At 45.2% G+C, this 27,501-nt stretch overlaps 1 protein-coding gene across 4 annotated transcripts in view; it reads right to left on the reverse strand.

Moving 5' to 3' along the window:
• The window catches only part of SERGEF (secretion regulating guanine nucleotide exchange factor), a 205,914-nt gene that overhangs the window by 96,121 nt on the left and 82,292 nt on the right, over positions 1-27,501 (reverse strand). The window contains exon 10 of one of the 4 annotated variants that reach the window (XM_058546082.1): positions 18,336-18,674. The exons of the other annotated variants lie outside the window; for them this stretch is intronic. Coding sequence (XP_058402065.1) covers positions 18,351-18,674 — 324 coding nt within the window. The 3' untranslated portion in view covers positions 18,336-18,350. Of the gene's footprint in view, positions 1-18,335; positions 18,675-27,501 lie in introns of those variants that run through there. 4 annotated transcript variants of the gene reach the window in all.

Raw genomic sequence — 27,501 nt, forward strand, 5'->3', positions numbered from 1 at the left:
AGTCAAGAAAGCAGATAAGATGTGACAGATCAAAGCTTCTAAAAACAAGCGGGTGCAGTGTAACAATGGACACAGCACTAAGAATGACGATTGTACCTGCTGCAACTGACTGGGGCCATGTGCCCCAGCCTGACAGAGTTCCTTCCTAGGCACAGCCCCACAAGTCAACGGTCCACTGAGTGCTGCTGTCCTCTCCACAGGGGCTGCCTGCTGGAATCCGACTGCCTTCAGTCAGGTTCCTGGCTGAGTGATCATCAGAGGTACCTTCTTGATCTACTGATGTGACTCTGCAACTTTTCTGGTTCAAGACCAAGTTGTGGATTATCAGGTACTGTTCTGGGCTACACATACAAAATAATGTTTAAACAGAGTTTATTCATCTTTTTCAAATTTTAAAAGTAATATACAATTATTGCAAGAAAATATAATAAGGAAAATAAAAAACACCTCTAATCCCACTGCCTACTGTTAATACATGGTATATTTCCTTCCAGCTTTTTCCCTATCAATGTTTGTCTGTATGTGAATAAAATATATATAATTTCAGAGACACAGTTGGGGTCATGCTATATATTCTGTTTTATATCATGACTTTTGTACTTAACATAATGTTATGTTTCCCATGTCATTACTTTCATTGAAAATGTGATTTTTATGGCTTTATAGCATCATAGGAATGTGCCCTAATTTCATTATTTCCCTACTGTTGGGTACCTAGATTGCTTTCAATATTTTGCCATTATAAATTGTGTTCTGATGAACATTCTTGAAAAAAAACTTTGCCTACATGTCTGAGTATTTCCTTGGGATAAATTTTCTAAAGTAGAATTATTGAATATAAGAACCATAAACTTCTTTAAAGCACTTGTATAATTTGGGCAGTATATTTTATTAGGGTTATTGACAAAATAGATCACATCCAGAAGAAAAAGAAAAAAATGGGGAAAGAGTAGCAATATTGCAACAATAATATTGGCTAACATATCGGATGTATATAATGTGACAGGGAAGGTGCTTAAGAGCTTTGCACGCATTAGCTCACTTAATCTGTGAATTAATCCTATAAGGGATGCATAGATAAGGAAAGCAAGGTTCAGAGAAGTTAACTTGCCCAATACCAGTTAGCTGGTGGCATAGCTGAATTTAAATCCAATAATGTATAATTCCAGAGAGTACACTTAATGCTATGCTACAACATGTCACGTAAAAAATAAAGGGGGAAAAAGGAGTGTTTTCAATCTGGAGAAGAGAAAACTTGAATGGTACAAGGGCCACAGGACAGGGAGAAGAGGAATCAGGTTAAAGAATGAGATGGCAGAATGCAGATCAATGGACAGAAATGCTCACAATGACCAAGTACAGCTTAATATCAGAAAGGCCATTCTAATAATGAAAGTCTATCAAAAATGGAAGGACTATCTCTAGGTGGGCCTAACTAATCACGGGAATCCTTTAGAAGCAGAGTTTTCTCCTTCTGATGGCAGAAGGACAATTCAGAAAGAACTGAAGCACAAAGGGGATCTGAGGCATTACTGCTGGATTTGAAGACGGGGGGCCATGCGTGAGAACTGGAGAACAGTATCTAACTGCTGAGAGCAACCTCGGGCCAACCACCAGCAAGCAAAGGGGACCTCAGTCCTATAACCACAAGGAACTGAAATCTACCAACAAACTGAATGAGCTTAGAAGCAGATTCTTCCCTACAGTCTCCAGATAAGAATCCAGCCCAGCTGACATCTTGATTTTGGCTTTGTGAAATCCTAAGCAGAAAACCTACCCAGATTTCTGACCAATAGGACTCTGAGCTAATAAAAAGATGCTGTTTTAAGCCACTAAGTTTGTGGTAATTTGTTGTGCAGCAAGAGAAAACTAATACAATGGGTAAATGCACAAACAAACTGTAGTACAACCACATAATGGAATACTGCTCATTAATAAAAAAGGTACAGCCTACTGATATATGTAACAATATGGATGAATCTCAAAAACACTGAGCTGAACAAAAGAAGCCAGACACAAAAAAGTACATACTGTATGATACCAGTAATATGAAACTCCAGGAAAAACAAATCTAGTTTATAGTGATAGAAAGGCTGGGGTTGGGTGGGTGGGTTGACTGGTCCCATCCTCTTCCGGTTTGACTGTTCTGCCTCCACCTATACCCTCAGCCCAGAACTGGAGCTGGGGAGACCCACTCAGAAAACACATCACTGCACATTCACTTCTTTCTCTGCCACTCCAACAAGACTGAGGGCCCCGTTAGCCCCTAATACAGGTAAACATTCTATCAAAAGCATAATTTGAAACCTTAACACACATTCCAAAGAGGAGTAACCAAATTTTCAAAAAGCCATTATGCTACATAGATTTCTCTGGTCAAGCTCCTTTTAACAATATGTCCCATTTATAGAGAGGCCATACTGGGAGGGTTGAGTAGTCACAATAATTTAACACTATTTTTTGAAGTATTTTAAATAAGTAGCAGGCAACATCCTGAGGAACTCAGGAATTTGGCCCTGCCTTAAAGCAAAACAGAGGTCAAATATGTTTGAATGAATTACTTGTTCTAGTAGTTCCAATGTGAAGCTGTCAACATAAGCTGCCACCCCTGCCATGTGCAGCAGGAAGGCTGCATGGCCCGGAGAGGAGAGCTTGAGACAATCAGACTGTTGAGCTACTGCAACAGTCCAGGTGAGAGCAGGTTTAACTTCTGGTTCTATCACCTATTTGTTCTGTGAACTTGGCCAAGATATTAAGACTGCCTAAGCCTCAATTTCCTCAGCTGCATGGCGGGAATTACAGCAATACCTCATAGGACTATCGTGAGGATTGAATTCAATTACCTATATTTAGTACCTTGGACAGAGTAGACACTTACATGCTAGTTCACTTGCCCCTTTGTCCACTGGAGATCCGATGGCCCAGAGAAACAAAAGGCCAAGTGGAAAATTGTTGAGAGGTGGGGAAGCAATCTTTTTGCCCCAGACCTCTGTTATCTCTCATTAAAAGAAAAAAAAAAAATCAGAAGAGTAAAACAACTCTTCCAAAATTTTCTAGATGTAATTCTCTCTAAATGTGTCAGCCGTGATAATATTATGAGCAAACCAAACATTTTTATATTCATCAACTAGCAGTGATTTTAGACCTCTAAAGGGCACTTGAAAAGCACTGTATATATTTCCATATTAATCAAAATGTTGGTCCTATCCTAAAAAATGTTTTTTTTCCCTTTTACAGTTTCAAAATTTCCATCAGTAATAATATAAGCCAACACTTCTGGAGGTGTATGTACTGAGTACAATGCTACGAGTCTTTATTCTTAATGCACACAAAACCTCAGTCTCAGTATTGACATCACCTGGAACATATTTTTAAATTTGACCATTCTTTCTAACAGAGTCTACCAACTTACAGCAGCTAAAAATCATCCTAACTTTCCCATCTGATTTGACTAATGTCTTCAGTTGTATTTATTATTAAACTAAAACCTACCATTTATTCCCTAATAACCTTCTCAGAGTGCTGAGTCAATGGTTTAGTGACCCTGCTGGGGGGACTGGCAGGGAAATGCAACACACTTCTGACCATTCTAAGTGCTCTGTCAACTATGAACATTCATGCAAACATGAACTACTGTTGTGACTGTGTCAATGACAACCAGCAGGTGGCCATCCCACATATACCAGGTATACATATATGTATGGGGGCACATGCTGGGGAGACTGGACTCAGGAAACATCGAGTGACATGGACAGTACATCAGAAATTCAAAGATAAACAAGGTTCACTTGAGGGCTTCATTCAGCTGAACTGTAAAAGGCAGCCAAACGTTTGCTTAATAAAGAGAAAGGACAGAGGGGATCAGGAATGGCAGCAGTAGTGGTGAAGAGCATTGGGCACACATGTAAAATGGGCAATTCACCAGCACCTAAAATTCCCCTGCACAAAACAGAACGAACCATCTACCACCACCCCACCCCTTCCCACGCCCAAACTTGTTTTCCTTCTGACCCTCCTCTTTCTCTCGGTTGCTGCCGTCACCATTCTTGCACTTATCTCAGAATCATCGGAGTCCTCCTCTCTCCCTCGAAGGCCAGCCAGTCACCAAGTTCTGTAATTCTGCCTCCCTGGTTCTGCTCTCTTGTTGCCCCTCTTCTCCAACCCCATTGTCACGGTGCTATTTCAGGTCCTCAGAACATCTGTGCTGGACAATTGCTTCTAACTATTTCCTCTCTCTGCCATTTCCCTTTCCCTCCAATTCATTGTGTGCCCGAGGTAACCTTTCTAAATCTCAGCTCTGACTAGCAACTGCCCTGCCCAAAGCCTGCTAATGGCTCCTCTGTGCCTATAGAACAGACCATGAATCTTTTAACCAGACATTTAAGTCCATCTATGAACAGGCTACAGCTCACCTTTGTAGCCTTATATCCCACTATGTCTTCCCCCACAAGAACCCAGTGTTCCAACCAAGCAGACCACTCACTAATGATCTCTGGTGATACCAAGGCCATTTCCCTCTCTGTCCTGTCTATACTAGTCCCTCTTTTCCTGTCCTGGCCTCCCAGCTCCTTCTGTCAAAATACTGCCTATCCTTCACACTCAGTGGAAATCTACCTGCTCTATGAAGTCTTCCCTAATCCCCCAGCTAGAAAAAATGTCACCATCCTCAGAATTTCCATAGCACCACATCTATAGTTCTCAGGATAATGGGCATTTTCTTCCATGACAGTTGTTTATGTGCATGCCCTACGCTTTCTGCCAGCCTAGAGATTTTTTACTTCCTACCCACCACTCTACCACTAGCACCAGGTCCACAGCACAGCAGAGGAATGTGCTTTTTTCTTAGGGCCTCAGTCTCCATGTCTACAATATGAACATAACTCAGTCTAACTCACAGGAATATCAAGAGGGTTAAATAAAATAATATATGCATATTATCAGCACACAGTAGGTAGTTACCAAATCCAAAACCCCATTCTTCCCTTTCACACAGCAGAGTACTTGTTCAACAAGCAAAACCCTGCATGCTTTACAGTTTGCAAAGAAATGTTATTATATTTTTTCATTGAAGGAGGGAGAGAGGGATGGAGGGAACAAATGGGCAAAGAATCACTAAATATGTAGGAGACATGAGTAGCCCAGTCTGACTGGTACGAACAACTCGTGCCAGGGATGGAGAGTTAGATTATGAAAGAGCTGGAATGTTTGGTTTGATAGCTTCAGGGAGTTTTCAACTCAAAAGTGGGGCAGTGTTTCAAGTCTACCTGTCTGCATGATGGATGAGGGACTAAGGACCAGGACATGACTAAGAGGCTGCTGTAGTGGTCCAGGGAAGAGGCACAAACACCTTGCTGTGGCTGGTGGCAGCCACAAGGGAGCAGACAGGAATGGTTGGATTTCCAAGGCAGGTGACACCAATGACAGGGCTGGTGAGTGCTCACAGACTCATGCTCTCATCAGGCTGGGTCGTGGAGGACTCCAAGTCTGGGCATTTAGGAGAACAGAACACCGAGAGAACCAAAGGATAGCTGGGAGGTAGGGAGGGCAGAGGGGGAGCAGCACACGCAGGAAGAACATAGTTTACTCTTCCAGTTTGAGGTGGAACAGGCAGAAATGAGGCATTAGTGCTTGATGGTCCTGAGGGACTGAGAAACTATTTTAGAAACAAAGAAAAATGTCCATTTGTACATGAGGGCCTACAAGGATTCACTGAATAACAGGCATGTAGGACAAAGTGTCCCACACACTGAACCCCATGAGCTCTCTGCCTACCCACCAGACATTATCTGCCTGGGAAGAGATTGCTTCTTCTCGGCTGCCTTTCCTTCCTTACACTCACGAGGCAGAGTACTGCAAAAGGAGTCCCAAATTGTTTTATTTGCAAAGAGAAATTCACCGAGTTGGTGCCTTCTCCAAACAAAGAGCTGGCTTACATGGAGAGGATAAGGTACATTTACAGCCTAAAATCTAGCCTGGCATTAGAGACCAAAATTTATGAGCTAGGTGACCTTGGGTTAGTCACTTAAATTCTCTCTGGGTCTCATATGTTTTATCTCTTAAGTGTGATAACAGTATCTCACGTGCCAGAAAGGACCAGAAGATTTCAGGAGGTCTCTCAGTTCTAAGATCTATGATTCAGCGCTTAATCTAAATCCTGCAGCTCAGACTCCAATCTCTCTGAACCCCTGGACTGTGACTCACTGCAGAAGCCTACATGAAACGGAGATGCTAAGAAACCTGGCAAAAGCACAGGTTCAGAGCAGGGGCAAAAATTCCAACTATCGGGTCCCAGTCACCAGAAGATACAGCTAGAATATTAAAGCTGGCCCAGGGACGAAAGATAATTAATCTTCAAGGCAATAAAAATATTTAATTCATTCATCTGAGAGAAATGACAAGAGAGAAGATAGATATTTGCTTTTTCCCTCTCTGTTCTGACAAGGTTGCTCTGGAGGGATTGTAGAACGTTTAATGAACATTTAATATCAGAGCCTGAGATGCAAACAAGTCAATGACGAGAGGCCTGGGCAGCGAGCAGTGGAAGCTGACACTGTGAAGGCTGCAACCAAGGTGGACATTTCCAGAGCAGAGCTTTGGGAATAGAAACTTATTTGCAGTCATTCAGGTGACAACAGCAGTGAGAAGATGGGGAAAAATATGAGGGAAATTGCAGGGTGAAATCATAGAATTTGATAATTGAATGGATACATATGAAAGGAAGGAACAGGCACACCGAAGCTGCCTGAACTTCCTAACCAGCATCGGAACTGGGGAGTCACCAGAGTAGACAAGAGGACAGCCATGGAGAACGATGGAAAGGGGAATCTCCATGTCCTGTAGAAGGTCTTAAGGGAGAAGACAACAGCCATCAGCAGTGAACACTACAATCCCCCCTTCACTTCAGTCTAACAGGCCTTGAAGGCATGACCACAAAGCACCTGAGCAGTCAGCCCACATCTGCTCTGTGCCCAGAACAGAGGGGTGGGTGTCTAGGGCCAGGGGAGGACGTTCTGGGAAGTGTTGAGGGGCTGGGAGACTAGCAAAGCAGAGGGAGGAGGAGAAAACGTCAGAAGCCCACTGCATTAGACTCTATACTGGTTTTGTGTCTCATATATTTTCTTCCTTAAAGAGGGCTAATGAGGACTCCAAGAAACAGAAAAGCATTTCCAAGGCTGGAAATGGGAGCATGGGCCATGGCCTGAACCAGTGGAGCAGAGGGGGAGCCCTCAAGGAGAAGAGCCAGGTTCTCCAAGCTGCCCTTGGCAACAGCTCGCATGAATGGTTAAGGATTAAGGACCACTCCTAAGTGTCCATGACCAAAGAGGCTGTGGCCAGGGGTGGACAAGTTCAGGAAAGACTATGCAGAGGGTCTCTGCCATGCAGACTGAGCCCTGCCCAGGCATTCCACTGACTGCAGCCCTGCCTTTTGCTTCCCTTTATGTAACCCTGCAAGAAAGACAGGCAACTCTTGATAAACTTCAAATTACAATATCTCTCTAGCTTCTCTCTGTCTATACCAACCGCTTCTATGAACTGTTCAGATGATGTTTGTTTTGGTGACAAGTCCTAGTATGACCCCTAAATGCGAATATATGGAAATTTCTATGAACGTGTCAGCCTCTGGGTGAAAACCTGCCAAAGTATCAAGAAGTATTTCTTCTTTCCTTCCCTCCCTTCCTGCTTTCCTTCCTTTCTTTCAGCAAATAGTAACTAGAGGCAAGGCCTACTAATTTGCAAACGACTATAACCTTTCAAGACTAGGGAAATTATTTAGAGGCATTTAAAACCACCTGCTATGGCCTAAAATAAGAGAAAATAAAGGAACCTCTGCTTTGAGGGAGACTGGATCTGCTCTGGCAACTTGACTCCCAGAGCCACCAAAACCTGGTTTTCACAGCCGGAATGTCTGACAACTAACGGGCTTGTTCTTCTGTTCACCCCACATAGCTCAAGCTACAGACTACTTGACATTTGAATTATCAACTGACTTCCAAAACATGTTGGCCTTGAAGGTGGCTTTGAAAGATCCTGTGTAAAAGGTTCATTTGATTAGCAAACTTTGGTACATGTATCAGAAAATGGGTATGCATTTCTGCATTTCAATTGTAACATCAATACTTGGTCCAAAGACAGAATTCCTCAGACTGAACTGAGACCATCCAAAAGATCCAGGAAAAATTACTAGGGAGACTGCTTTATTCCCACCCTCTGATTTCTCCTCAAAAGGGAAAGAGATACTGTCCAGAATTAAAATGGTCTAACAAAAGTTGTCTTTAAAGCAAATTTCAGTAATTTAAGTGTACTTTATTAAAAACAATTTTCAGTCAAAATAAGCCCAATTTTCTCACAGAATAAGATGAAAGTACAATGGCCTGGATTCTTGCCACACTCAGCTGTTCTGAATCTGAGAATTTGAGCCCTCACTCTGAGGCAAGACCCATTCCTACCAAGAATTCTTGGAGAGGCACCAGCCCTACTGCAAAACCAGTCCTGGCCTGATCTGGCTTGGCCTGAGGAAGGAAAGGGATACAACTGTCTAGCAGGGATACAACTGTCTAGCAGGGATCCAAGTGACCTAGGAATCCAACATCAGCAGGACCCAGGTTCTCTCCCTAGTAGTTAATTTACAGGTAGAGACCACTGGGCATCTCTGAATTCATATGACAGGAGTCAGAAAGACGATGACAGGAGTGAAATCCAGAAGGAGGAAGTGGAGGTTCTCAGAGCCCCATTAGAAACGGGGACAAGTGCCTCACTGGGCACATGTGGTTATAACAGCACTGGGCCGGCCCGTGCTCCAGCCCCTTTGTCTCCATGCCTTCACGTGCCCAGCTATAAAATAAGGAGCTTGGATAAACAGCAGATCCTTAGGTCCCAGTCAGCTCCGACATGCTGAGATAGATTCTAGCCCCAGATGACTGGAGAAGTCTCCAGCCTCCACGAGGCAGTCCTGAGACCAGCAATGGGCAGGCCACCAGCATCTTCCCCTCATTTCTTCCTGTCTTGACACAATTAATAGCACAAAGCCTAGCTCAAAAGCCACTGCCTTCAACAAGTTTCCTGACTCTTCTGGCATCATCACTCACTCTTCCCTCTAGGAGCCCCTGATTTGTCTCAGTGCTTAGCACTGAGATAACGGATGCAATATAATCGGGGAGGGGGGTGGGGGGGGTCCTGGGGGGGGTGCGTAGGGAGAAAGGAAGGGAAACCAGAGAGAGGCAAATGGAAACATTCCCAGGCCTCTCCTCATCGCTGTGCAGAACTCTCAAACCCAGTCCCAGCCCCCTGACAGACCCAGCTCTGGAAAGCCAAAAGCCTTGCTCCATAATTTGGAATACCAATGGCTAACGAAGATTACGTCTGAACCAATCTTTGGCTTTTTTACTGAGAAAAAGCCATTCCTGCGCTGTCAGGTATAAAACCTTTGCGGTCTGTAGAGAAACAGAAGGCAAAATGGCCACAGGAACAATCACCTGCAAAGGAAAGGGTGGGTGGGGGGCTGCAGCGCAGAGCTGGGGGGCGGGGTGCTCGGCGGCTCAGGCCCTGGGAGACAGTGCCATGCCGTGGCCACCTGCCGTCGCTGCGCCGCCTTCCGCAGCCGCTGCAGGTACAGGAGGCCTGTTTCCTGACCCAGTTTTCCCTCAATCTCGATTTAGCTGTTCGCTAGTGATGCTCCTGGCATGCCAATCAGATACTGCAGCCTGCAGTGCAGTTTGCTACAACAAACTCACAGTTCCTAGTAAATTCAGTGGAAAAGTACTGTGTCAAGCAGCCTAATTAAACTGACGTAATTTCCACAGCCATACACTTTTATCAAATAAGAAAAAAAACACTCAAGGAAAAAAGAAAAAAGAAGGAAATCATGTCTTTTGGATAGTATGAAATTGACTGTGGTTGCAATGCACCTGAAGAATGATTCTATTCAGCGTCCTTGGAGCCAAGCTGTCCAAGACTTGGGCCTTGGGTGTGACCTTGGACTGTGCTGGAAAGAGCACTAGACTACAAATCTGGGGGCCCCTCTACCCCTCACTCACTCTGTGACCTTGGACAACTATTTCCAGTCTCTTGGGAAAAGGTGGACTATCAAACTAGACTGTCACTAAAACAGCCTATAAGTCTTTTATTCTCCAGACTGTCAAACTGTCAAACTTATGGAAAAAAATCATACTTTCATGCGGCTAGTGAAACAAGAACTGAACTAGGGGTCGTTGCTTCGGGTCCCAGTTCTGCTACTAGCTAATTGTGACCTTGGGCAAACCACACGACTCCTAAGACTTCAAGTCCTCATCTACAAAATGAGGATGATGAACTGGATGACTCTAAGGTCCCTTCTGAAGCTAATGCTCTATTCTGTTCCATAAAAGATTACACTGGTCAGCACTACCACAGAGAGGACAGATCCGAATGTCACCAGCCTAGAGCATTTCAGGCTGCCCACACTGGGCTTCCTCTTTTCTTGATGGGCATTAGTTACATGTTGTTTCCCACTGTGTTTAAAGATTTTCTATTCTAAAAATGCAAAAGGGATACTTGCCGCTTTCTCCTTTAGAGGTAACTCAGCAAATAAAGTCAGCTTTATCTCACTGCTCCCCAGGCACCACTCCTGGAAGAGGATGGCACTATCCATGCAAAGGGGGAGTGAAGGTTATCCAGAGGGACACCTGAGTCACATCTCTTGGTTGACCTCAGGTGTCACTCAGGTTTCCAAATGCAAATAGAAAGAATGCCCTGGACATTGATCAGAAAGATGATAAAGGTAGGGTTAGCCAAAGGAGAAGGACCCTGCAGGGAGAACATGGTATGGGAAGGGGGATGAGTAAACAGAGCCAATCAGGAATCAAACATCAGGTTTCTCTTCTGACAGCAAAAAGGAATTGCATGTAGGAGAAGGCAAGGCAGACACATGTGAGGGTGAGACAAAATGGCATTCATTCTCTAACTGCATGGACAGCTGATCAGCTAGTAGCCCTAGAAATGCCACCTCCCTTATATTCTGAATCCATTTACTTCTCTCCCTTATTGCTGCTATAACCTTAGTTCAAGTTCTCATAAGCTCAGGCCTCAATCACTGCCACAGTCTTCTGACTCACCCCTTATCTCTGTCTCTCTCTCTCCAATCCATCCTTCACCCTGCCATCATAGTGATCTTTCTTTTTTTTTTTAATTTTTATTTATTTATTTTTCCCCCAACGCCCCAGTAGATAGTTGTATGTCATAGCTGCACATCCTTCTAGTTGCTGTATGTGGGACGCGGCCTCAGCATGGCCGGAGAAGCGGTGCGTCGGTGCACGCCCGGGATCCGAACCCAGGACGCCAGTAACGGAGCGCGCGCACTCAACCGCTAAGCCACGGGGCTGGCCCTATAGTGATCTTTCTAAAACGCTATTCTAAACAAGTCAGGAAGATCTTTCTATGACCCCTCATCAACTTCATAACAAACTAAGAGCCTTGCACAGTCTGGTTCCAGATTACCTCTCCTGCCTCATCCCTCACTGTCCCTACAATCTCTGATCCAGTCAGGCCAAAGCGCTTGCAGTTCCCTACACATGAAGCTTTGGGTCTTCCTATAAAGAGGTCTTTCTGCCTAGCACTCTGCCCTCCCCATGACTCCCCCAGCCACCACCACCACTCACTCACTCTGAGCCAACCTCAACTCATCCCTTAGGGCTCAGTTTAGACATGATCTCTTCCAAGAAAACTTCTCTGCCCACCCAAACCTAGATCACATGTCTCTCCTCCTATGCTCTCACAAACATCTTTGTTTATGCCTTCAAACCATTACCACACTGAATTGTAGAGGGCTCCTGATTCTTAATGGTCTCCTCAACCATGTTTTACCATCTTGGAAGTCCCAGTGCCTACATACGGTGCTTGACATCAGCATTCAGAAAAGGGCTGAGGAGTGAATAAGTGAATGAATAAATAAATCCGGGAAACTGAGCCTACCTCATAGGAGGGGAGCCTTAGTCTTTCAAAGAACCAAGACTGACAGAAAGAACCATGAGAAATATAGGACAGATTAGGAGAAAAAAGACAAGGGACAAAGCAGGGTCTAAGGTTTAGACCAAGGGTAAACTTGACAGCAGGAAAAATAAGGGTAGAGATCACTGGGAGCTAAGGAAGATGGAAGGAGTTCCACAAGTCAGCATGGGAAGCCCCAGAAGAATCTTGGGGTCTGAGAGGAATAAACTTCTTCCTGCTGGAATCTATGGAATTCTCTCAAGACTAAAAAGATATAGAAGCAGTAGAGAAAGTAATAAATAGTTTAGCTTGGAATCACAGAAAAAACCTAGGGCTAAAGCCAGAACAAGCCTAGGCAGATCAAAGAGAAGATACTGGAAGGAGGAGCCAGGAGGTATACAATGGAAAGAGAACAGGGTTAGGAGTTAGGCAGCTCCTCCACTTACTAGCTCTGTGACCTTGGGCAAGCCAAGCCTTTTTTTCTCTGAGAATCTTAGCTTCTTCATTGGTAAAACGAAAACATAATACCCATTTCATAGACTGTTTAAAGAAACATAAGAGATACAGTATACTTTGTAAATGAAAGGAACAATGTATTCCAATACACAATAGATTCATGTATACAATAGATGTATTGGCATCTATGATTATGAATGTTGATAAGAAGCTGTGTCTCTTCTGTCTCAAGGCATCTAGTGCTTATAAATTGCTCCCAATTCCTTGTGAAGGTGAGGAAGGCATATTGATAAATGAATGTACTTCAAGATACATGGAGCCCAATATATTACCATTTCCAGTGGGAGATGCTGCTAGAAAGGGCAGTGCTTAATCCAAAGGAATGGCACTAATAATGATGAAATTCTAAGCTAGATCAGGGCCCAGCGGGGATGGCACAGAATAATGGGTTATTTGTGTGAGTAACTGTCACAGTACGGATGTCTTATTGATGATACGGCTGAGGTATCATTATACTACTAGACTTGTATAGAGGACAAGCCAGAACCACATCTGGAAGGAGTGTTACCGGAATGGTGATCATCCTGGGTGTGTCTCTCAGACTGGATAAAGGAAATGTGTATCAAGAGGAACAGAAGCCAGGTTCTCCAGTCTTGGACACAAAAATGTCAGGACGTCCAAGAAGGAGCTCCTGGGAAATAAGATTTCAGATTGGACCCTCCACATAGGCAAGAGGCTGCAGCTAGAAAACAGAGGACCAGGCCAGACGTTGGGGTAATTGTGCCCAACCTCCGGGGCAAGGGACCAAGTGTCCTAGCCCGAGTGAGCTGGTTGCTTCAGCCTCTCCTCCTCTCTGCCTGGTTCCCTACCGCTCCCTCGCTGTGGTGCAGACTAGTCTTCAGAACAGTGCCAGTCTGCCTCAGCCGTGCTCAGGGGACGCGGAGGAAGGTCTGTGTCCAAACTTGGGCCATGGTATAAAAGGAGGCCTACAGCTCCCTCAAGACCCAAAAGGGAAGGTGAGATCAGAGGGCAGAAGTGGGACCGTTTGCCACCTACAAACACTTAGAAAATTTCCTTCCAGGGCTAAATTTTATAAGTTCTAGGTTTGTTTTAATAATGAGCTAACTGGTGGGAATTTGTCTTACTGCTCGGCGGCCTCATAATACTTTGTGAATCATATACCATTCATTCATTCATTCCACTTTTACTGAACACCTACTATATGCCCAGCATAGGCAAAGGAGAAAGAGAAAAAGTCTGAAATGACGCATGCCCTCAGATGTCCAATGTAGATGGAGAGGAAAGATGTACACATGAAGCCACTTGAAAAAAAAAAAGACAAAATAAAAAATCTGGCTGTGAATCAGTACTAAATGGGCTAACACAAAACATGAGTGTAGAAGGGAGAGGAGGGAGGCCAGGAGGGCCCTGTGGAGGAGATTCCACGGAGCAGGTAGAACCTAAGCTGGACCTTAAAGCAGAAGCAATATTTGGATAAAAGCTGAGGAAAGAAAATAGTACTTCAAGACTACAGCAGCATTGATTCATTCATTCAATAAGCATTTATTGAACACCTACTCGTGCCAGACACTGTGAACCTGAGATGAAGAAGACACAACCACAACAAACACTTGGAGGTTAACATGTGGCAGGTACTGTTTTAAGGACTTAATCTGAATTAACTCATTTAATCCTCCTCAAAAATCCTATATAGTAAGTCATTGTTATTATCCTTATTTTACAGATGAGGAAAATGAGGTGCAGAGAAGTTGAGTAACTTGCCCAAGGGGCAGAGCCAGGATTCAGACCTAGGATGTCTGGCTCTGGGCAGTTTTCTTTCTTTCTTTCTTTCTTTTTAACAGTTTTATTGAGGTATAATTGACACATACATATTTAACATGTACAATCTGATAAGTTTTGACATATGTATAAACCCAGAAAAACCCAGACCACCATCAAGATAGCAAAAGTCTCCATCATCCAGAAGCTTCCTTGTACAGCTCTGGGTGGTTTCAACAATGACTCACTGACAGAACTGGGCAGTCAGGTGGAGACAGAGCAGGGCACCAGTGTGGGGTTTCAATAACGACAGTTTAGTTTGGGATATGATGAGTTAGAGCTTAGATTCAGCAAAGAGCCAAACACAGGGAACCAGAGAGGGGCCTGGCCACTGGAGGTGGGGATGCCGATTTCAGAATCCTCAAGGAAAGGTGAAAGTAAGATTCCACCTGTGAAAAAAGAGGAGCAGGGGCTAAGAACTGAATCTGGGGAGACAAACAGTACAGAGGACAGGAGGGTAGTGAAGGAGGCAGAGAAGATGTGAGAAGACAACGAGAGACGCACAGTCCATGAAAACCAAGGGAGAACAAAGTTTCTAGAAAGTCAGATGCCACAGAAAAGTCAAGGTCAATGAAGACACTATATACAGCATTTTAGAACTAGGAAAAAAACTCAGAAATAATCTGGTCTAATTTCTATCTGAAAAGATAAAGAGAATCTGAATCAGGTTTGTAGTCTAGTTAACAACAGGTATTGTACTAATGTCAATTTCTAGTTTTTGTTTTTCACATTCCATTTTTATTTTTATTTTGTTTTATTTATTCATTCATTCATTCATTTATTTTATGAGGAAGATCAGCCCTGAGCTAACATCCATGCCAATCCTCCTCTTTTTGCTGAGGAAGATTGGCCCTGAGCTAACATCCGTGCCGATCTTCCTCTACTTTATGTGGGACGCCGCCACAGCATGGCCTGACAAGCGATGTGTCGGTACACGCCCGGGATCCGAACCCAGGCCGCCAGCAGCGGAGCGCGTGCACTTCACCGCTACGCCACAGGGCCGGCCCTCAATTTCTAGTTTTGATACTATATTATGACCACATAAGATCCTACCGTTGGCGGAAGCTGGGGGAAGGGCACACAGATTCTCTGTACTATTTTTACAACTTCCTGTGAGTCTATAATTATTTCAAAAAAAAGTTTATAAAAAGGAACTAAATGAACATCAAACGTATGCCAGGTATTGTACTGGACACTCTTAATAGATGATTATTTTAACCCTCAAATAATCCTATTAAGTAAGTGTTACTATCCCCATTTTATAGCCGACAAACATGAGATGCACAATAAAGGACTTGCCCAAAGTCACCACCTAGTTAATGAAGGAGCCAAAACGTTACCTTCTTCTACTGCCATGTGCACAAATTCCTTCGCAAGCATCCCTGACATCGGCCTCTTGGCTCCTGCAGGAACAAGTCCCAGCCTTTATGCTTTACATCTACATGACATTAGAATAAGCTTCCTAATCCCATCTTATCCCCAGTTTTCTCATCAGTAAAATGGATCAACAACTCCTGTCCCAATTAATTCACAAAGTGTTGTGAGATTCCAATGAGATAAAGAACTTGAAAGGTCCCTGCAAAGTGTCAAGTCTGTGCACCTCTGAGGGACTGACATTCTGAAATCAACTGTGAATAAGGTCAGCCCTGGCAAAACAGACAGAAGGAAGGAAAAAACACCTGCACTAGCATCTCTTGCTTGCCTGTCTTTTTGAGTCATATATGACCGTGGGGATGCACCAGCTACCGGCAGCATCTGGCCAAGGGCAGGCAGTCCTCTCTGCACAAGCCTGTATCAGCAACCTCGACTCAATCACCACCCGCTCTCCACCAAACCCACTCTCCCTCAGCCCCACACACATATGGTGTCCTTCCTATGCAGATGTCCTGTGCCCCCAGAAACTTCAGCTCTTTGTAGATGAGCACTCTGCTATAAGGCTATTGGAAATATACCCCTTGGCCCACAGCCCCCAGCCCTTGTTCAAAGCTGTCTTGTTGAAGGCAGGCTGTCCTCAGTACACCCAGAGCTTCAGAAATTAGAGCTCCAGATTCCAGTAGAGCTGACCTCTACCAGTCATACGTCATAGTGTCCTTGGTGCCGGAATTACTCAGAGATGAAGCAAAGACACACGCTGCTGGATTAAAACAACAGAAATCTCTGTCTCAGGGTAGCTGGGCATGGTACCGAGTTCTGCTTGTAGAAACGCTTCTCTGGATAAAATGGCCTGTCATTCCAGGAAGGAGGCCTCGCTGCACTATCAGGTTATCAGTCATGCGTAGGAACAAACGGGGCTAGAAGTGCCAGTGCAGCCTGCCTCCCCTGGCTTGATCACTGCAGTGCCAGTGATTCCACCAAAAGCCCTCAAAGGAGATCCAGAGCTGGGGGGTGGGCAGGCCCTGCAGCCCAGCTCTACCTCAGCCCTTCTCTCCAATGCCAGTGATACAGCCCTAAGCTGAGCCCATGTCATGTGGACCACGGCATCGCCTCCTAGCTGGTCTTCCTGCCTGCTCCAAGCCATCCTCCAAAGGCAGCCAGGGAGAGCTCTGACCACATCACTTCTGTTTAAAAGTCATTCACAATTCTCACTGACTGCAAAGCCAAATGAGGCCCAAATCCCATGGCCTCGCATCAAAGACATTCTCAAAGCGGCCCCAGTCAACTTTTATAACATCACTTCAATTATTCCCGTTCCTGTTCTTTAGGCTCCAGCCAAAATGAACTACTTCTGATCCCTGAATTCAGCCTGTAATTCCTGCCTCTTGACTTTGTTTATGCTGTGTGCTCCATCTGGAATACTTCCTTCTTATCCAAGTCCTACCTGATTTTCAAGCCATCTCAAATCTCACCTCCTCCATGAAGCTTCCCTGATTATTCTAGGTCACCTTATTTTAGCTACCCATTATCATTACCTGGGAGCTCTTATAAAATACTAATGTCCAGGCATCACCCAGAGATTCTGATTTAATCAGTATGGAGTAGGACCTAGGCAGTTGATAAATTTTTTTAAAGTTTCCAAGGCATTTCTAATGTGCGATCAGATTTAAAAACCATTGTCCTAATTAGGGTGGTGTCCCTTTACTGAGCTCCCACAGCACGTTATCCAAATATCTTTTATGACACAATTTCTACCTTCTTTTACAGATTTTATTTTTAAAAGATTTTATTCAGTGTCTATTTGGTGTCAGGCACTATTCTAGGTACTAGAATAGAGCAGTGATCAAAACAGAGCCCCTGCTCTCACGGAGCTTACACTCGGATAGGGAGACACATACTAAACAAGTAATATAAGGTCGGGGGACGAGTGCTATTAGAAGTGGGGTGAGGGGATGGAGAATCAAAGGAGAGGTCCTCCTTTAGAGGGTGGTTAGGAACAGCCTTATTAACACACACATCTTATCTCCCTTCAAGACAGCGCACTGCCTGACAACAAAGCCTGAGTCTAATTCACCTTTGTGTCTCTCACAGCTTTTTGCATAGTGTGTGGCACATGACAGGTGCTCAATAAATAAGTGTTTGTTGTATGAATGAATGAGGGAGCGAGTGAACGGATCAATGTGCCTTATCTATGGCTACATCCCCCACAGTGCCCAGGGAAGTACCTGAAATACACGAGATGCTCAACAGATGTTGGTTGAGTGGGTGTACTTGACTGTATTTTGGGACAAGTTATTGTGATGGCTCATGTTCCTGGGAATATAGGTCATCACAAGATCACAGAATATCAAGCCAATTCTGAGATCATTGAGACCAATCTCCTCATTTTCAAGTTAAAACTGATATCCAGAGAGGTGATTACCTAACTGGCCCAAGATCACAGAAGAAATCAAGACAGCTGACCTGAACCCTCAGCTCTTTTGATCCCTGGTCCAGTGCCCATTCCATCAAACTGAAACACTTTTCACATTAGCATCAGAAAATTATTCTGAGGGCTTTTAACTCACCCCAAGAAGTATCTCAGATGAGCATCAGCAGAACTAAAGAAAACCTCAATTTTCTTTGGTTTCAGAATAGTCTTTCCTGATGGCTAAAATGTAGTACATTTAACAGACAACCTCACCCTGGCTACACCTCACTGCCCCACTCCACCACCCTCATTAAGGCAGGCAGACAGGACCTCCCAGGCAGGTGAAGGGTTGGTGACTTTCCAACTGTACATGCAACTCTGAACCTTTCCCCTTTTCCATCAATGAACTTGGCCACAGTTTCAATGAAACATGGAAAATACAACCCCAGGCTAAATGGGAAAGCCTATGCAAAGAAGCCAGTAGCTGGAAAAATAGAGAGGAGTTGAAGGCTCTTGACCTCACCTGACCGGGTGAGTGAGACCAGCAGGTGCTGGGATTGTAGGTAGAGTGATGGGGTTTGCTCCAAGGAAGTGGTTGGCCAGCTGGCCTCAGTGTGGGCAAACAAGCTCTGGCCTGAAGAGAAGCAAGTAAAACATTTTCTCTTTTCATTTTTCTTAAAATCCTGTGGAATCACAGAATCCATCTGGATACAATGAAGACCAATTGTCTAGAATAATGTTCCAAACAAAATACCCCTCTTCAAGAGAGCCAAATATTATACAGTCAGCATGGGCATCCTTGGCCTTCTAGTAAACAGAACGCTCTATCACCTGGCCTTTCTGCAGCTCTACAGTCAAGGGATGGTCAAAATGAGGACACTAAGGCATTTGGAGATCCCAAAGGGTTTCCTCAATCATAAAGAATAATCTGACCCAGTGTAACTTTTAGTGTCAAGTATATTATATTATATTGATTTGATATTTCTTTGAAATTGGCAATTTTGTATTGGGCATTGACGAAAGAGGAGAGCTGATTAACTAGAGAGATTTCCAGCTTTACCTAATCAAAAGAATCACCTGAGGGCAGTGGGCCCCACCAAATTAAAATCACCAGGGTCGAGACCTAGAACTCTGTATTTGTTAGCAAGCACACCAGGTGATTCTTATGAATTGGTCAGCGTGGGAAACACAAAGGTGGAAAATCATAGTATCCACATCATAGGATTATTATCAGAATTAAGTGGAACTATACACAGCTCTTGGCACATTGCCAGGCACACGGTAAGTGCTCACTAAGTGTCAGCTGTTATTTAATTATTAATAAGACATTCCAGAGCCTGGTCAGATAATAGTTACTAAATGGACACCCACAATTAAAAGAGCAGAGAGCACAAGTATCCTGGAGTGGAAGAACTACCATTACTTACCTCTTTTTTCTTATTAACTTCATCCCTGTTATCCCCCTAGCACAATGGTTCTCAAATGTGGTCCCTGTACCAGCAGCATCAATGCTTCCTGGGAAATTATTTAGAAATGAAAATTCTCAGGTCCCACCCCAGACCTACTGAATAAGTACATCATTAGAGGTGGGGCCCAGAAACCTGTTTTAACAAGCTTTCCAGGTAATTCGGAGGCAGGCTATATAACTTGAGAACCATCGCCGTGACATCTTGCTACTCAAAGTACGGTCCCTGGGTCAGCAGTATGACATATTAGAAACACAGAGCCTCAGGCCCTATCCCAGACCTACTAATTCAGATTCTGCATTGTAATGAGGTCCCCAGGTGACTCACACGCACAGTACTGTTTCAGCAGCACTGTCCTAGACCACAGGAACTTCACAGATGCACGAGATAAAAGGGAAGTAAATGTGCTGCTGTTCTGACTGTTGTTAGATGGCATTTATAAGTATTGACTAGGCACTGTCTTTACATAGGTTACCTTGTTCATCCTCACTAAGTCTAGTGGTAGGTATTTGTATTCCTGTTTTATAGATTAGAAAATCAGTAAAGTAGCTTGCTGAAGGTCATTCAGCTAAGAAGCGGTGGAGCTGGTCATCTCTGTGTGACAGTCTGTGTTCCTGTCTCCACCCCATGGTGCCTGGCGTGGTCGACAGTACAGATAAGCAAACGCCACCTGCCTGCTTGTACAAATGGAGCAACTTCAAAAAAGAAAGAGCAAGCCAACTTATGAATGAGCAAGCCTCCAAAAGTACATGTTTCCAAGTCAGATATTTGGAACTAGTGATGGAACTACTCTTGGAAACTATTTACATCATGGCTTCTACAAGAAAATACATTGAGTTACAGCACCAGACGGTAGCAGCTCCCTGCAGGGTCAATAAATCTGGGCTCCAGAAACTTGTTAGGACTTCCTTCATAGCAGCATAAGAGAAAGCACCTCCAATGCAACTCCCTCCCCAGATGTTATGGCTTGGGGAGCCATTCATTCCCTCACTCAAAGATTTACTGAGTGCCTCCTATAGAAAGAGTGCGAGGTGCCATTGGTGATAAAAGATGAGAATGATCCACGCCTCAAGGAACGCACAGCCCAGTGAGGGAAATAAAGCAGGAACACACACACACACACCCTAAAATCCAAGGTGGAAAGTGGTGAATGGCAAAGAGAAATGCTAATGGAAGTTCAGAGAAGGGAGAGGTCACTTAGAACCCGGGATCAGGGAAGACTTCCCAAGAAGGCGCCATCTAAAGCTGAGTCTGGAAGGAGGGGCAGGACATGGATCAGGCAAAATGGGCATCCTTGGCAAAGGGAAAGGTGTGAGCAAAGGCCCAGAGGCTAGAAGAGAAGGCCAGGTGGGAGAGCTGCACTGACCCCTGGGTTGAAGCAAAAGGCTCACTTAACTTGCATATGGGAGATGAAACTAGACAGGCAGGGCTGTGCCTAAGCAAGGGAGATTCTAAATGCCAGGCTGAGAGGTCGGAACTTTATATACATAGACACCGCTTCACATTCTTGTCATACTCCATAATAAGTTGTGGAACTCCAAATCCTTTTTGAAAGAGGCTAGGGTAAAAACAAACATTTCTGAATTGGTATTGTAATTATTTTCAAGTCTGCTTCCTCCATTAGACTCAATTCAAATGACTTTGAGCATTAGAGGCTCAAAAGACACTGAATGTGTGAACAAAGGAATGAATAAATGAATACACTAATGAGCAGCTGAGGGGTTCTGGGCAGGAGAGAGGTGGTTCAATTTTGCAGCATGGCATGGAAACAAAGGGGGTGAGGGGAGGGATGGTGATGGAGAGACTGGCAGCAGAGCTAATGGTTAGGAGGCCATTGTGATTGGACAGTTCAGAGGCCACCACCTAGATTAAAGACAACGGGAAGGAGGAGCAAAGGACAGAAGAGAGACGTACAGCTACAGGACCTAGCAAGTGACTGGCAATGTGGCAAAGAGGAGGGAGACCTCAAAGTCTTACTGACGTTTGGAACCTGGGTGGCTAGGAGAGGGAAAATGCCATTGGAAAAATGAGAAGTCAGACAGAAGAGCAAGGTGCTTCATTTAATCCTCACAACCCTGGGGATATTATCGCCACTACCTCTCTGACTTCATCCTCTCTTATTTGCGCCCATGCTCACTCTGCTTGAGCCGCAGTAGCTTCCTTGCTGTTTCTCAAATGTGCCAGGCCTTTGCACTGGGACACTCTTCACCAGGCATCTGCACGGCCAAGTCTCTCAGCAACTCCACCTCTTTGCTCACATGTCACCACCTCGATGAGGTCTATTAAAACTGCAGCCCACACTTATCCCAGCTCCCCTCCAGAATCCCCAAAGTCCCTTACCCTGATCTCCCTTTTTTCTTTTTATTGTACTTATTACCTTCAAACATATAATTTTCTTACTTATTATGTCTACAGTTTAACACCTGTCTTCCTTCAATAAAATGTAAATTCCACGAGGACAAGGATTTCTATTTCCCAAATGCCTTGAACAGTGGCTAGCACATAACAAGTGCTCAATAAATAATTGTTCCATGAATTATCCCCATTTTATAGATGAGGAAACTGAGGCTCAGAGAGGTAATGTGACTTTCCCTAAATAACAGCTGCCAGTCAGTAGCAGGAGCCTGAATTCAAACACAAATCTTTCCAACTCCAACATCCACTCTGCCAGGCTGAGTCTTGCTTTCGACAGGCCAACCTTGAGGGGACAGCAGCCCATCATGGAGGCAATGATGAGCAGGCAGGGAGAAATGTGAGATTAGAGCCAACAGCAGCCATGCCCACAAGACAGCGAAGTTGGCCTGGCCAGGGGCAAGTCCACGCGTGCAGGTCCTAACCCGCCTACGGCCTGAGAGACACTCACTCTGACCAGAGCATCACCAACAGGACCAACGGTTTCACTTTCCAAGCGCAAGTTTGCAGAATCAGGCCAGCTTCGCCAGCACAGCAGCTCCTAATTTTTCCAGCTGTCTCAACTGTCAAATTACAAACTATCTTTGGGGGATGTATTTAACGAAGGGACGTGTTCTCTTTCCCTTTTTACCACCATCTAGTGGATCTGCAATTGGTTTCACTGCCACTCTGATCCCCCCGCATCATCCATACAACATGGGCTCATTTTACAGCACAGTACATTAGCGTGCCGAAGCTGCTCAAAATAAATGGGGTTGGCAAAGTATAATTATTTCCAGCAAAAGAGTTGGTTCTGCATTTTGACAGTCATCTGATATATTATTGCATTCAATGCTAAACTGTGAAACTGCAAAATTAAAAGAAAGCATTTTCTTTAAGTTTCAAAAGTACTCATTACTAAATTATAAAGCAGGTCATTTATGATGAATCAGTCCAAAAACAGAAGGATAACAGTGAAAGACTGCAGGAAGCTTGACTTCTTCGTATAACCTCTAACAGCCACATCCAAGGCCATTGTGAAAATTAAAAGAGATAGCAAACCTCACCCAGCGCCTGGGTCATAAGAGGTCCTCAATAAATGTCAATTTTCTTCCTTAATTATTATAGTTCTTTTCCCAACAGCAGAATTTACAAACTATTTCAATTTGTTCCTTTGGTCATTCCAGCATCCCCAAAGAGCTCTCAGTCTACTAGGGAAAGGCAGGTACACAGGGAACCGCTCACGGCGGGAGAGTGCTAAGAAAGAGGGGGACATGAGGTGCTGCGGGAGCAGAGAAAGAGCCCTTCCCCAGACCCCAACGGGAGCAGGACCTGAGCGGAGCTGGAAAGAGGAAGAGAGGTCAGCAGAGTGTGGGGAAAGGTGAGGAGGGCAGGAGGCCTGGAAGCAAGAGTGAGCACACGATCTGAGGAAACTCCAATTAGAACCCCCAGAACGACCAAGGCAGGGTAAACAGATGGTATTTAGACCTGCACTGGCCCCTCTTTTTGTGTTAAAGTGACAAAATGCACTGACTCCTCAGCATAACGGGAAGTGGCTGAGCGTGTCTCCTGTAGCCCACCTCCCCAGTCCAATTTCCCAGTAAGGCCATCTCTGGCCCCAGCCACCCAGCCTCCCGGGCTTGCCCTCAAAGATGAGACAGATCTCTCTTGAAAAGAGGACTTGACGAAATCTAAGCTCCCGAGTGTCAACGTCAGAACAAGCTGAATCAGCTGCACTTCAGGAAACAGAGTGTCCTTGGGAGACAGGGCATATCACTTACAGAAAACTGCTCCTGTTCACGAAGGACAAACTGTGAAACGTTTAACGTTGGCCTTCAATTATTAAAGGAGCCCAAATGAGCTCTGGCAGTAAGACGGATCACACACGCTCACAGAGAGGGCTCTGCAGGCCCGCCTAAACTGTGCTGGGCCATTCGTCAAGGCACCGGCAGACAGGGCGAGACGGAGGGCTCTCTCAGAGCTCACAGGGGCAGAGCTTCTGGAGAACTCTAGGAAGAGATGGTCATGCCCAGAGCAGGGAAGAGAAAGTAGAACCTGATTCTTTGTGGAAAACATGGATTTCTTCTAGGTATAACAGCCCATGCTGGCAAAGATCTCATTAACAGCTTTTGGCTCCTTGGTTGGCATTTTCACACTGGCCAGTTTTTGGCTTCCTGCGTGGTACTCAGGCAGTTACCCACTTGTCTGCCCTGGGGTATTTTTCAGTTTCTGGGACAAGAAGCACGCTGCAGCCAAGCTCTGGAGTACACCTGGCTTCAGCACTGCTCTCCTGTCAGTAGCTGTGTGACTTTTAGCCTCAGTTTCCCCATCTATAAGTGTAGGTTCACGGGGCTGTTGTGAAGACTAAACACCACACACGTTATTAAATAACCTGGCACATGCACACAGGAGGGGTTCTTGCATCCTGCTCCCTACTCCCTTTACTCCTTTTCTTTGTGTCCCTAAAAAATTAGAATGTTTTCCTGTCTGGGCACTGGGTCCCCCTCTTTCGATTTCAGATCAAAACAGTCATCCCTAAGGATAGAACTACCATACGATCCAGCTATTCCACTTCTGGGTATTTATCCAAAGAACGTGAAAACACCAATGTGTAAAGATACATGCACCCCTGTGTTCATTGCAGCATTATTCACAATAGCCAAGACTTGGAAGCAACCTAAGCGCCCATCACGGGATGAATGGATAAAGAAGATGTGGTATATATACACAATGGAATACTACTCAGCCACAAGAAACGATGAAATCCAGCCATTTGTGACAACATGGATGGACACTGAGGGTATTATTCGAAGTGAAATAAGTCAGAGGGTGGAGGTCAAATACCGTATGATCTCACTCATTAAGAAGTAGATAATAACAACAACAAACAAACACAGAGACAGAGACTGGATTGGTGGTTACCAGAGAGGAAGTGGGGGGAGGAGGGCAAAAGGGATAATTAGGCACGTGTGTGTGATGGATTGTAATTAGTATTTGGGTGGTGAACATGAGAACATGATGTAATCCATGCGGAAACAGAAGTCTAATGATGTACACCTGAAATTTATACAATGTTATAACCCAATGTTACCGCAATAAACAACAAAAAAAACCAACAGTCATCCTTTGGAGCCTCTGCCTGGTTTGACACTAACCTCCACCTGGGGGTTCCCTAACAGGAAGACATGTGGGTGACGATCCCAGCCCTTTCCCACCTCTCCTCACTCTGACCACAGACAGTCTGCCCCACCTGGTTAGATCTCAGCTGTGCTCCTCCCCAGCTGACTCATCTATGAGGTCGGTCTGTTTCCCTGCCCGTGTGACCGTCTCCTCCCCTCACAGCTGATTCCCATATATTTGTCCAGCCCTGCCACAGGCCCAGGGAGCACACTCCAGGCCTAGCCAGGCTCTTGCCCCTCACTTGGTTTGAGCTACTAGATCCTGAGCCCCTGGAGAGCAGGGACCACGTCTCCCTGCTCTCTACTTTGTAAGCAGCACAGGATCCAGCACACGGCAGAGGCTGGCCAGAGCTGGTGGGGTGAGAGGGACACGGTGCCAGAGGGCCCAATCCTGGGACATGTTCTTAGAAGTTCTGTCTTGAGGCCAAGAAAACATTTCCTAGGATGGAAATGCTCCAGGAAGCCTAGGCAATGACAAATGAACTGAGCACAGGCAATCTCCAGAGACTCCTGGTACTCCAGAAGCCTCACCCTCGCACGCACACTTCTCACACACTCAGAACAGTTCATGTGAACAGGGCCTGGCCCGGGGGGGGAGACAGCACAAACTCCAGGCTCGATGGAAAGGAAGGTGCTGCGGAAGGACTGATGAGAATAGAGGGTGAGAGAGTAGAGCAAAAGATGACTGAGATGTGGTGTCCTGGTCACAGAGGAAAACAATTTAACACAGTGCTGGGCGCTGGGGACGCAGAGGTAGGTGTGCGCACAGCCCCAGCCCTCCCTCCCCTCGAGGCACCCTGAACCCCCTCATCACTGGACTCAGCCTCCTGGATGGATACGCTGACTTCTCTGTCTCACCTACTAGACCACAAGCTCCTTGAAGGAAGAGACCACGTCACACTGACACAAACCCAAGTTACTAGCCCTGTGATCTTGCCAAGTCACTTAAACTCTCTAAGCTTCAATTTCCTAGTCTGTAGAGTGGAGATAATAACAATCTCTACACCCAAGGAAGAGGAAGTGAGCAAATGCATGTAAAGCCCTTCCTTAGCCCAGTGCTTGATTTACAGTCAGCACTCAGCAATGGTTAGGAAGCAGTAGTTTACAAAGCAGACATCAAGCAAATGCTTCATGAATTGGGGATAAGAGAGAGGTATAAACATTGAAACAACTCATTACAAAATTATGTAACAAAAATATGGCATGAATACATCTGAACTACTATGAGAGCAGAAAGGAGAAAAAGCACCTAATTTTGCCTGGGCATGTATAGAAAATTTCACAGAGGAGGTAGGTAACACTTGGATTAAAATCTAAAGAACTGAAATCTGATCAAAGGAACGGCATGTGCAAAGGCACGGAGGCAGGACAGAGAACCTGGTGTGCTCAGGAATTGCAAGTCTGGCTACAAGCAGGGTCCGCACAAAGGAGCGGCGGTGACACACGGGTTGAAGAGGTCAGTAAGAGCCAACAACTCCCTGAATGCTCTGCCAAGGAGAACCGCTCCTCCCAGGAGCCACTGAAGAACCACTGTAGGTTCTGAGCTAGGAATGAACGCGGCACAGCCCTCTGCGGGCTGTGTGGACGGTGGGAAAAGGGGGCAGGACTGGGGATAAACACAGGGCAGTGAGGGGGCTGACTTGGGATCGGGGGAAGGGAATGGAGATGGAGGAGAGACAGGGGGTAGGTGAAGCCAGCCAGCTCGAGGAGCTAGGAGAAACCGAGTCTCAGAAAAACTGCCACTGGCCCTTGGCACTCCCCAAGGTGCCTTCACATAAAGAACAGGTCTGTGCGTTAGATAAATCACCTGCTCTCCACACCGGCCGCCTCACAGTGTGTACAACAGAGAAGCATGGCTGTGGAAATTCCCCGCTGAAAGCTCTGACCGCAGTGAGCAGGCCCAGAGGTCACAGTCACCACCGACTGGAGAGGACGAAACCACCTACGACGAGCCTGGGATCGGGCCAGCACTGTTCCACTCACGCGAAAACCTGAGGCCCAAGTTCCAGCGACAAAACCTTTCAGGTGGACTGTTTTTTTAAAGCCATTTACAGGAAGTCAAGGTTCTCCATGTACTTCAGAGAAATGGCTCTTATTTCGTGTGTTCTTAAAGAAAAAACAACAGTCTTCTAGCCCTACGTGTCTGGGTGCCAACAAAAAGAAGCAGTTACTCACTAAGTCTCTAAAGGTCCCAGAAGTCAGTCGGTCTGTCTGCCTGTCTGTCTCACACACACACACACTCACTCATTCACTCCCCCCCACCTCGCCCCCACAATAGAAATATGCTACTGTTCTTTGAAAGGGGCTGCATTCTAATGGCCTTATGGAGGAGGAGGGAGGAAGGGAGGGCTTAAGGCCACACATGACTATTCCTGCCAAACAAAAATGGTTGCCTCTGCTGCTTCCTTCTTTGTTTTCAATCTAA

The sequence above is a fragment of the Diceros bicornis genome, chromosome 7 (assembly GCF_020826845.1).
Source record: "Diceros bicornis minor isolate mBicDic1 chromosome 7, mDicBic1.mat.cur, whole genome shotgun sequence".
NCBI lineage: Eukaryota > Metazoa > Chordata > Mammalia > Perissodactyla > Rhinocerotidae > Diceros > Diceros bicornis.